The sequence below is a fragment of the Diplotaxodon limnothrissa genome, linkage group LG7 (genome assembly GCF_057381915.1).
Source record: "Diplotaxodon limnothrissa isolate DT_005_m linkage group LG7, D_limnothrissa_male_GT1.1, whole genome shotgun sequence".
Classification (NCBI taxonomy): Eukaryota; Metazoa; Chordata; class Actinopteri; order Cichliformes; family Cichlidae; genus Diplotaxodon; species Diplotaxodon limnothrissa.
In genome coordinates this window covers 11,436,898-11,449,239 of record NC_140602.1, presented here as the reverse complement: position 1 = coordinate 11,449,239, position 12,342 = coordinate 11,436,898, and the positions used below count along the sequence as shown (strand labels likewise).

Here is a 12,342-nt window from a genome sequence, read left to right as displayed (position 1 = left end):
ATAATAAGCCTTTGTGTACTCACGATTCCTTGTAGTAAATGATGAAGCTGATAAGGGTTCCATTTTTGGGGGGCTGGTAGCGCTCCCATGTCAGATTGATCACATGGCTGGATGTGATGTTGGATTTGAATTTCAAGATATGGCTTTCACCTGGCCACCGGTGAGACATATGTATAAAGTAAAAACGTGCACACAAGCTGAATGACTGAATGAATGTGGACCAAAAATTCACACGAATTTACTCACAATTGGCTCTTTCGCCATTGTTGCGGAAATCCCCTTCCTCTGGCTTCACAGCTATGCCAGTTTTATCCCACATCTTGTAGATCTCAGACATGCAGAGTTTGGGGTTCTGACGGAAGAATAGACGTCCACTGCTAATAGTCAGGTTGTGCTCAGTCCAGTTCCACAAGTACTTCAGATTCTGATTGTTGATGGCGGAGAATGAATACATGCTGGGAGAAAAAGATCAAAAGACTGTAAGAAGCACCTCGTATAGTCTCTATCAAAAAAACCAAACATAAAGTGTTTCACAGGATATAACGTTCCCCTAAATGTTGTTCAAGGAGCTTTTTTTTGCCACCTGGTGGTCCCACTAAGGACCAGCAGATGTGGATATTACGGCCTCGGCTTTGTGTGTCTCCCTGAAAACAAGCCTCCATTACTACAGACGAGGACATAAAACAGAAACTGTCACGCCAACACTTTTAGCTCTACCAGTCCAAGTACCACAGATGAACACCTCCAGAGGGAAAGGAATGCCTGCCACCCTCAACAGCATTCCTTGGTGAAACTTAACCCTGGAAGAAATGATAACAAGAAGGGCGACAGGCCCCATGACCCCTTTGGCCATCACTAAAAAAAACTTTCACTCGTATCTTGGACTAGTGTTAATATCACAGTGAAGACACTAATGGACTGTACATTTAACTTTGTTTAAATCTTACTGAAAATGTATTATCATCATTATTATCTTCATTAATATTATTATTAATTCATCTCTTCATTGACCTATTGTGCTAAATTACAGTAACGTATTAATTTTCGCACTCTACTGGAACAGATGATAATAATAATAATAATAATAATAAACTGAGTCATTTTATCTCGTTTCCCTTTAAGGTCACTTTCCATTTAAGCCAACGTTAGTCTGATTAGCTGCTTCTGGTGGGCGGGGTTTTATTACCATATTAATCACAGCTGTTCCCTCAGGCGTCATACGGAGCCAAGAGTGCAAAAAAAAACCCCAAAAACTGAGATTTTGTCTTTCAGGCATATTTGTATGGAAGTCTACCCCATTATTTGAAACTTATCATAGCAGCTCTCTTTAGACCAGCGAAGTCAAACTTATTTTAAAGGCCCGCATACCGCCTGATCCTAAGTGGGCCGGATGAGTGAAACTTGCATTCCTGTCAGTACAAAGAAGTTCATCTACACATCTAATCTCTGAGATATCTTAACGTAAGATATAGAGATGCAATTTCAACAGCACATCTTAGGTTTTATACATGATAAATAACAGATCCCAGAAAACGTTCTACTAGCTTGCTTCCTGTATTTCCTGTAAGCATTGTTTTTCTTGATTGATTAAACATTTCCATTTTTAAAACTGTGATTTCTATAGACAGTGGAAAAAAAGGAACATTTTCTGTCATTTAATTCTTTAACTAACACCTGACTATTCTGATAAGGTATAAATGGCTGTGGGGGAGGTCTTTATCGGCAGAAAAAGCCATAAAACGTATGAAAATCCAATAGTAAGTCAAAAAATTTATACTCTCCTTTGTATCCGGGCTGCTTCTGGTGTTATGTTTAGCGCTCCTGCTTCAGACTGAGTTGTTTTAACTTGATTTGTATTTTTTAACTTCCTTGTCTGTAAAATATGTGTTGCCTTAGTAGCCACAGTCACTTATCTAGCCTTTGTGCATGACATTTTATAAGGATATTGCGATATCTGTGAAAAGTGTTGCAAAAAGCATTCTTATCAACAAGAGGTTAGTTTGACATCTATGGATGTAAAGCAGTATGCTTGCTGCTTGGCTCCGATCCACTCTTGTCCTCTAATTCCCTCTCGCTTCGCACGTGCATGCTACCACAGCCTAAAAGTGCAGACGAGCCTTACTTGTCGATGAGTTCCTGCCCCTTGATGTAACGTAGGCTCTTGAGGAAGGACAGCGAGCCAAGAGCGTCGGAGTGTCGAATCTTAACATAGCCCGTCACTGTCTGGATCAATCCCATGAATCTCTCAAGCTCGGGGGCTATATTATCTGAGGACAAGAGATTTAACAAAGAAAAACAAAACACATTTGGTCACACAAAAATACAAAAAAGCTATAAAGAAAATCTATTGCTACTGTGATAACCAATTTGGTCTTCATCCAAATCTGCCAATGAACACATAACGGATTAATCTTTATCATATACAGGGATTACCTTTGAGCCACTCTATCAACTGAACAAATAAACAGGATTATAACATAATGTGATAATTGGGTTAGAGTGCAAAAAAGCACATGTGATGTTGCTCCACCCGGCCCTTCTGCTTTTACTATACCTCCAAACATAATAAATGTAGGGAAGTCAAGTGCAACAAGCTGTAGTATAGTGAGTGTAGACAGTAAAAGTTTACTATTAAGTACCATGTAGCAGATTCTGGCCAAGTTAAATAATTCACTGGCTCACACTCATCATTTTAAGTGTACAAAGCTATAGTTTGCTTAGCTGCAGCATAGCAGTGTAGTGAAGTCCACACCAAAATGTAAAGTACATGTGCTTCTAAGAGGAATGTTCATTGTACAGAGCTGCACTCACTTCCACGGCGGATATTGATGTCCAGATTGCCATCGATGACGGTGCAGTCCTGCAGGAACTCGGCAGCATTCACAGAATCGATGACAGTGGATCTGCAGACCTTATCACACGGGCCATTACAAGCACTGCATAGCATACTGTATAAAGAAGAAGCAAATATAGGGGTGAATGAGCAAGAAGAGCCATGTGAAAAAACTAAACAAAAAAACAAAGTGTCAGAAATACAGAGAAAAACTTTTTCTACCATGCCCTGAAAAAAATTTGCTCACTCCCCAGCTCCCAAGCATTCCAGAGAATTCATGCAAATAATTTCAGTGCATGATACAAGGTCACCTCTCACACGGAGAGTTTAATCTTTTATGGGCCCTTGACTGAACTCGGTTTCGTGAGAGAGTGACTCATTGTGTTGACCTCAGAGACAGAGCAGCAGTCGTATGGCCAAAAAAATATCCGGCAGCAGAAAGGCTGCATGGAAACTTTACAGACATACAAATCCGAAAGAGACAAAACGGGACAAAAAGGGTGTTTTTATTCCTCTCTCTCTCTTTCGAGATATATATATATATATATATATATATATATATATATATATATATATATATATATATATATATATATATATATATATATATATATATATATCCTTGGTTGGGAGATGTTAAGTACAGGAAGTTTTAGGACACTCAAGCCAAGTCTCTTCTTAATACCTTTATTTGCTAGCCTGTAAAATCTACCAGTGGCAAGTGTTGAGCACACTTTCTAAGTAGTCTGGGAAAAACCTTGAAACATTAATAGCCCGCATACTCTAAAACCTCTAGCACTTCCAGTTTTGCAGAAAGGAAGTTTTTGAAGAGCCGAGGTCAGGTGAAGTTCAGCTGAAGGATACTTCATGCAAATAGATTCATTATGCCTAAGTGCACAGTGCTTTAGTGTATGTGGGCACTGCAGAATAAACATGCATCTACTTCAGAAACAATACCAAGACCTGTGGCTCTCCTTTTGATAGCAGTCAGGTTATAACCCTTACAAATTCAAATGCAGAGTATTAAGAATGATGGGCAAGCCTGGAAAACACTTAATATAATGTGAATGTATTTACGTTAACGTATATGTTACCATGGTATTTCCAAATGATCAGGGCCTAAAGTAAGAATAAAGGATTCATCTTTACCGATTAGTCTCGTTACGTGTGAAGCCAGAGGGACAGTCGAGCATACACTCTCCATCGTGGATGACAAAGTGAAAATCGCTGGCCAGATGCACTTGAGCGCACAGTTCCATGGTAATGCAGCGCCAGCCCTCAAACTTGTAGGTGCCCGGGGGACAGTTTGGGACACACCGACCCTCGTGGTAGTAGTGGAGACAGGCGGAGCAGGACATGTCATTGTTGGGTTCGGTGCAGCTACCGAGGCACTGGTTGTGGCAACACTCCCCCTTGTCCGTACAGGCAAGCCTACATTGTTTCGGGCAAACTGACAGAGACAGAGAAAGACACGGTAAGTAAGTGTCAGACATATAGAATGGCTTGAGAACACCCTAAACAAAGAAAGTATGCAAGGATAATGTTCCATATACACAGGTCTGCAGAAAGCATCATTCCATCCATATACATGGAAAGCCGGATGTAGGAAGAGAAATAGCAAGACACCCAATTGAAAAGCAAAAAAAAGTTAGACATCGCATTAAAAGGAGGAGATAAGGAGGAGATATTTGACTTCTTGGGCCTGCTGTGCTTGGTTTTAGGCAAGAACAATGCATTCTTTTACTTTCAAATATTCTGTCATGGTGGAAGAGAATCACACCCTTTCTATTACAGCGTCTAACAAAGAATCACTTCCCACAGAAAATGATTGTGCAGGGTGTTTCGAATTAAGCTCGAGCCCCATGAATAATAGTCACTGTTTTTTGGGCATCACTCAGAAACCAAGCAGCAAACAATATGTTATCAATAAAGCGCGGCATTTTCCCATTGCTTGGAAGGACAGACAGTTAGTCAGATTTATCTGACTGAGCTTGAAACGGGACGGTTAATATACGAGTCATCATCACTAGAGAATAAGTGTTTCCAAGTCCAAACTTTGATGCAGGAAAGACTACAGTTATGAGAAAGTACTCATTCAGCTAAGAACACACTACAAAACCCCGATCTTTGCTTGTATGTAGTCTTCCTAAGTACTTGTGTTAATCCCATCTGTCTTACTCTAAATGAACAGTGACATATGAAAAACAGCAAAAGCAAAAGGAAACGTCTGTTTTTAATGTTCAAAAGCATTTATTTCTTTTGCTGTAGCCTATTCACAGAAAGTCTCCTCAGGAAAAACAGATGTAAAGAGAAGAAAGCAGACGTTTCCCACCGCTAGCTAATCATGAGACACAGGGGTGCCCTAGTTTTAGATAAGCCTACTTCCATAGACAAAACACCTGGACTGTGTGTGTCTGTGTCTGTGGGAATCTGTGTGGTTGTGAAAGGCCTGGTGACACTGTACTTTATACAAATAGCAGCTGAGGAGTCACTTGGGGGGGGGGGGGGGGGGGGGGGAAGCTGCCCTCTGTAACAGATAATAAATCTATTGTTTTTTGTTAATTGTTATTTATCGCCGTTTCTTAAATCTGCCTAATTTACATAGAAACTATTTGGAAAGAGCAATGCTTTTTGCGGCCTCCACAGACGTTTGTTATTTAGATTTTGAGAACGTAAGGGTTTACCATTTATTGTTGTACTTTTGACTACAAGATAAATTTCTTTGCATAAAATGAAGTGAAAAAATGAGGCAGAGGAACTGTGATTTCTCCATGCAGTCAGAGCTTAAAGAAAACACGAGTACACACACGCCATCAATATGTTTTATGTGTTATTTTTATATTATTATTAAAATTCGCACAGCCATGACAATACACAAATTACTTCATTCATATTGTTTCAGCCTTCCTCGTAACACACGCCATTGTCTGAATGAAGAGTGCACATGTGTGTCCAACGTGTTAGCATGCATGTAGATATGTGAATATTTGTGTACGCTGCAGAAAAGGACTCTCTGCTCCGCTTGTTTATTTGATTTTAAATTAAAGGCAGGTTTGGGTGCATTGCGTTTCATTTGTGTTCAATTTGTTAATCAGTAAAGAAAATTAAACCCTTGTGTTGGGCTAATCTCTGGAAGGGTACTTCCCCTTGCTTCACAAAACATCTGTGCAGGTTGAAACGGTTCACGGTACAGATCAGCACTGCTGCGGAATAAATGCATACTCAGTCTGAGACTTTCATTTCTGCAAGGTTTCTCAAATACATCTTTCTTATATTATCAAAACAAAAATTATCAGCAATATTCTTTGAAGGAGGTAATGCACACAGTTGTATGAAATCTCCATCACTAAATTATAGCTTCTTTAATAAACCTTTAGGTCTTTACCTTTGTTAAACTGATTGGAAAGAGGTGTTCTGATCATCATTGCAATGTGCAAGTAAAAGTATGTATGCCTACACAGATATTCCATTTTAAATAAATAAATAAAAATAATCAATTTAGAATTCCCATTTTTTCATTTACAAAATCTCCCTTCACTTTAATATTTTTAAGTTAGTTACAAAAATTTAAGAAATGTGTTTTTTCTTTTTAAAAAAACAAGAACCTATTCTCAATAAGTGTTCTTATTATGGGCCACATATTGGTTGTTTCAGTAGTTAATGACAAAAAAAATTCAAGCATTTGAAGTACTGGAATCACTAAAATTTGAATGAGTTATATGACCAGAAAGCTACTGAACAGCGTATTTAAATCATTAGTTTAATTACATGCCACATTATAATTCGTAATCATAATTATAGTTCTATACTGCACCACCACAACAAGTATTTGCATGATGACATGAGTATAATACTCAGCGTGGGAAAGGCCATAATGCTATGTATATCCTCCTCTACGCACATTTTCTGTGACGACAGGAGTCGAGCGGCTCCTTCACAAACTGTATATTTTCACCAATAGTGTATCTAACTGTTTTGGATTGGGTCCAGTACAAATACCAAAGATCTTTTTTTTAAACTACAGCATCAAATGCCAACACACTCACATACTCGCATGTAGCAGCTATGATTTGATTAGAAACATGATGCTGACTCTAGTATGCCAGAGCAGGCCAACTGGTGCTGCACATTTAGTAAGAAAAAAAACACAGCGTGGCTTCATTTTCTTGGAATCCTACCAAAAGGGGGCAGCCAAAGCAAACTCTAATGAGCCTTATTGGAGCTTCTTTCTGCATCATTTTAAACAACTCCTCAATGAAGAAAAAATCCCAAACATGCATACCTTCCTACAGAGGAAAGCAGACAGAGGCGAGGAGGGGGAGTAACTGTCTTAAATCCATATAAGTCGACCCGGTTTCACTGCGTGACCAAACAACCCGTGGTATCAAGGATACAATCCCCTATTTATAGATGGTCGTAATGCAGCCCTATTTCCACGCTGCTGCTCTCTACACATAGCTATGCTGGGTAATGTAGGTTTCCACTACTTCAAAGGAAAGGGACTACCTAACAAGGGTCTCCTCTTAAGATAAGTTGTCATCATCCTTGTAGTCCCCCGGGTAAATGTTTAATATGAACTAAAATGCATCAGGAGCATCAGCAGGTCTGGATTTGACCCTTTTTGAGAACACACTGCATTAAGTAACCTTTTCAAAACTTGCAAATCCCACCCCCACCTCCCTGCAGAAAAGTCAGATTGCTGATTGTTGGGTTAGGGGACCTTATAATGTTGTTCCTCTCTCACAGTACTTACACAACCCTCCTCTCTCCCTCCGCAAACACTGTCTGGTCAAACATCGGAGCCAACCAACAGCCTACCCCCGCTGTTCACCAGACCGCTGCGACACGAGGAGTGGCCAGGTTCGTTTCATTAGTAGTAAATGGCACAACAATCCGCACAGAGGAATCTACTTCTGAGGAGCTGGCGAGGCCCTGGCTATAGTCACCATTAAATACAGCAGCAGGGGGAGGAAGCATTGCTAATAGGGAGACAGGCTGACAAGTTTAGTTTTTGTTCTAAAGGTATTATCCAGCTGCCGGGCTATGAGAAGAATCTGCAGAATGTTCCAGGCTACGGAGAATTCAACAAGGAGAATGTTAATCCCTATTAACAACTTCCACAACTAGCTGCAAACACGATTACAGAGCAGTCAGAGGAGAGAAAATCTTACAGACATGGAAAATGCAAATACAATATGAGAAAAATGTAGGCATACAACAGATTTTATAGGAAGTGCATTTGTCTCCCACCACCCATAGCCCCCTACTGAACCCACAGCACTCACCTCAACACTGTATGAACCAAAAAGCAGCTTTAATCTTATAACAAGATGGTTCAATTTCAACACTGTTTGTTTTCAGGAGGGTGTGTGTGTGTGTCTGTCTGATGGGTGAGAAGGTTCAATGTTATTGGTTCAAACTGGTGCATTACTTGAGAGGAAGAGGATTGCAGTGCAGCAATTCTCCTCATCTGAATGCGAGTCATGTCTTGTTTGCCGGAGAGCACACTGTGCAAGTAGACTACTACACTGTTTACACTGGAAGGCTGGTGACATGTTTACAGCCAGCTGGCCACTGCCACCTCTGAAGATGAAGTACGCGTGAAAATATAAGTAATGCGGTAAAATGTTACACTAACCCTAAACCAACCAGGTGCAGTCATGCCGAAACGTTCAAATTATCCAACAAACAATGTTTCATTCTTTAAGTCATTCTGCACATCAAAGTTCAGTGCGTCTTCCCGGAGTCATTTAGAATAAGTAGGAAGACCAACAGACAGCTAGGAAATCATTCATTATTCACAGTGGGGCTCAGGGGAGAAGGAGGGGGTGCCGAATATAGGTGGGTAGGGTTTACACTGTTAGCTGTCTGCTGGACCAATAGCAGCTGGGAGGGGAGGTTCTTTTCCAGATGACTGACATGTTATTGAGTCTGGAGCAGAGATGGTAAACAAGTCCTCTCTTGAGCAGGCACTGGGAGGGGGAGTCATAACCATAGTGATTAAGCATGACCTTTCCACAGATTTAGAGAAACCATAAGTTAAGGAAAAACCTGAACAGACCCTTTAGTGGAACATTCGTAAATAACAAACCTGGCTGGGCTACGCGGAAGGTGGGACAACCTTTCAGGATGTAATAGGTAACATTTAAACTGGCAGTGATTTTAAAAACGTGTCAGTTTGAAACAAAACCATACAAATACATTATAATTAACACAAAATGTGCGCTTTGAAAATATTGCACATTCATAAAAAGAACACAACCACCACATACAGTGGGGCAAAAAAGTATTTAGTCAGCCACCGATTGTGCAAGTTCCCCCACCTAAAATGATGACAGAGGTCAGTAATTTGCACCAGAGGTACACTTCAACTGTGAGAGACAGAATGTGAAAAAAAATTCCATGAATCCACATGGTAGGATTTGTAAAGAATTTATTCGTAAATCAGGGTGGAAAATAAGTATTTGGTCAATAACAAAAATACAACTCAATACTTTGTAACATAACCTTTGTTGGCAATAACAGAGGTCAAACGTTTACTATAGGTCTTTACCAGGTTTGCACACACAGTAGCTGGTATTTTGGCCCATTCCTCCATGCAGATCTTCTCGAGAGCAGTGATGTTTTGGGGCTGTCGCCGAGCAACACGGACTTTCAACTCCCGCCACAGATTTTCTATGGGGTTGAGGTCTGGAGATTGGCTAGGCCACTCCAGGACTTTCAAATGCTTCTTACGGTGCCACTCCTTTGTTGCCCGGGCGGTGTGTTTTGGATCATTGTCATGTTGGAAGACCCAGCCTCGTTTCATCTTCAAAGTTCTCACTGATGGAAGGAGGTTTTGGCTCAAAATCTCACGATACATGGCCCCATTCATTCTGTCCTTAACACGGATCAGTCGTCCTGTCCCCTTGGCAGAAAAACAGCCCCATAGCATGATGTTTCCACCCCCATGCTTCACAGTAGGTATGGTGTTCTTGGGATGCAACTCAGTATTCTTCATCCTCCAAACACGACGAGTTGAGTTTATACCAAAAAGTTCTACTTTGGTTTCATCTGACCACATGACATTCTCCCAATCCTCTGCTGTATCATCCATGTGCTCTCTGGCAAACTTCAGACGGGCCTGGACATGCACTGGCTTCAGCAGCGGAACACGTCTGGCACTGCGGGATTTGATTCCCTGCCGTTGTAGTGTGTTACTGATGGTGACCTTTGTTACTTTGGTCCCAGCTCTCTGCAGGTCATTCACCAGGCCCCCCCGTGTGGTTCTGGGATCTTTGCTCACCGTTCTCATGATCATTTTGACCCCACGGGATGAGATCTTGCGTGGAGCCCCAGATCGAGGGAGATTATCAGTGGTCTTGTATGTCTTCCATTTTCTGATGATTGCTCCCACAGTTGATTTTTTTCACACCAAGCTGCTTGCCTATTGTAGATTCACTCTTCCCAGTCTGGTGCAGGTCTACAATACTTTTCCTGGTGTCCTTCGAAAGCTCTTTGGTCTTGGCCATGGCGGAGTTTGGAGTCTGACTGTTTGAGGCTGTGGACAGGTGTCTTTTATACAGATGATGAGTTCAAACAGGTGCCATTCATACAGGTAACGAGTGGGGGACAGAAAAGCGTCTTACAGAAGACGTTACAGGTCTGTGAGAGCCAGAGATTTTCCATGTTTGAGGTGACCAAATACTTATTTTCCACCCTGATTTACGAATAAATTCTTTACAAATCCTACCATGTGAATTCATGGATTTTTTTTTCACATTCTGTCTCTCACAGTTGAAGTGTACCTCTGGTGCAAATTACTGACCTCTGTCATCATTTTAAGTGGGGGAACTTGCACAATCGGTGGCTGACTAAATACTTTTTTGCCCCACTGTACTTTGCTGTGACTGCCTATGAAGGCTGTTAGGATAGAAGCCGTGCACATCAGGCGTCAATCACACCGCCGGTGCTGCTTTACGTTATAAATGGGGTCGTAGCTTCATCAGGACGTAATTAAATGTATCTCTATATCACCTCCATTTATGAAAGCATTCACTCGACTGCACGCTACAGTGATCCACTGCACTGGGGGGATGCACAGCCTGTCTGTGCACAGTCAAGGCATTTGAGCTCAGGTTACCAGCTCTGAAAGCAGACTGCAAGGTAGCTCAACTGTACAGTAGCAAACAGCAGGGCCTATCAGGGCCTGTTTAAGTCCAGATCCCAGGCTGACCCTCCCATCTCCCTGAGCTCAATCAGGCCACATCCTCATCCGGCAACCCGATCCTCCCCGGGAGCCCCCAGTGGATCACTCCAGACACTTGTTTAAAGCACATCAGCCCGAGCGGCTGGAGAGAGGATGCTTCCTCTGCTCACAGCCAAAGGCAAACCGCATCAGAGATTCCAGTGCGGTCTCACTCCTACAGCGATAGAGTCTTAAGTGCTGGGACAATCTAATCTAAAGAGGTTTTGTTTTTTCTTTTTTAAATACTTTTTCAGGCAGATTGTGTCTGGCTGCGCACGTTCGGCAAGATCGACCGTTTCGCTGATCAGAGGGGGTTTTGTTTGGAAGAGGAACGCTGCACGGCATCATGATGCGATTTTCTCGTGCAGACAGCTGGCTCAGATGAGCTTGCCTAAATCTCTGTTTGGGCCTGCGCACAAAGGTGTGTGTGAGCCCATTTCTCCCTGTCCCACTGATTCTGGGTCTTTTCCACTCCCATGCCCTCTAAAGAACAGCAATGTGTTTTTCACACAACTATGTGCTGGTCTGTGTGTTCAGGCATGCGTGGTATTTCCCCTCACTCGAGCTCAGTCACAACAACAACACACAGGCACGCACACATGCGCCCGTACACACACACACACCTTCTTTAGGCCCTCGGGCCTTGGCCCAATCTGCAGCTGTTGTTGTTGTTGTTGTTGTTGTTGCTTTGTTGTTGATTGATTGCACCCACTAAAAAGACACAGGTATGCAGCACCATATGTAAGAACTTTGTTTTTATCACTGTAGAGACAGAGGACGGCCTGAAAGCTATTAAAGTGCTAAAACAATGGAAAAAGTGAGTAAGAATATCCTTCAAAAGTGACATTTTACCACACAGATTAATATATTCTATGCATTCGGATGTTACCAGGCAAAATCCTCATTCTAACTAATCATTGAACAGTAAAAAGCCCAAACATTTAGTTAATCGAGGTCTTTATATTAAAGTTAGAGATGCACCCATGTTAAATAATTCGGTGTTTGAACACCATAACCTTCTTCTATCTTGTAATTCTAGCTTGAAGCAGTTAATGCATGGTTGACAGGACAGGTCAGTTAGAGTGACAGAAAATTAATTGGCAACTGTTTCGATAACAAATAGTAGTTTTAGTAATTTCCCCAGTTTCATTAGAAAAGAATATTAGATGGAAGTCAAATAGTGGGGCCTTTCTCTGTATCAAAGCTGACCTTCTGAATCCCTGTGGGCCTGACTTCTAGTCGACTAATAGCCCCACAGTCCCAGCTCATCACCCCTGGAGTG

General features: G+C 41.6%; 1 protein-coding gene across 1 annotated transcript in view; it reads right to left on the bottom strand.

Annotated features, from left to right (window-relative positions):
- igf1ra (insulin-like growth factor 1a receptor) overlaps positions 1-12,342 on the bottom strand; it is a 74,996-nt gene that overhangs the window by 17,217 nt on the left and 45,437 nt on the right. Inside the window, exons 3-7 of the mRNA XM_085359188.1 lie at positions 3,983-4,283; positions 2,812-2,948; positions 2,123-2,267; positions 247-455; positions 24-150 (exon numbers count right to left, since the gene is read on the bottom strand). Of these exons, the coding sequence (XP_085215314.1) occupies positions 24-150; positions 247-455; positions 2,123-2,267; positions 2,812-2,948; positions 3,983-4,283 (919 nt within the window). The remainder of the gene's footprint in view (positions 1-23; positions 151-246; positions 456-2,122; positions 2,268-2,811; positions 2,949-3,982; positions 4,284-12,342) is intronic.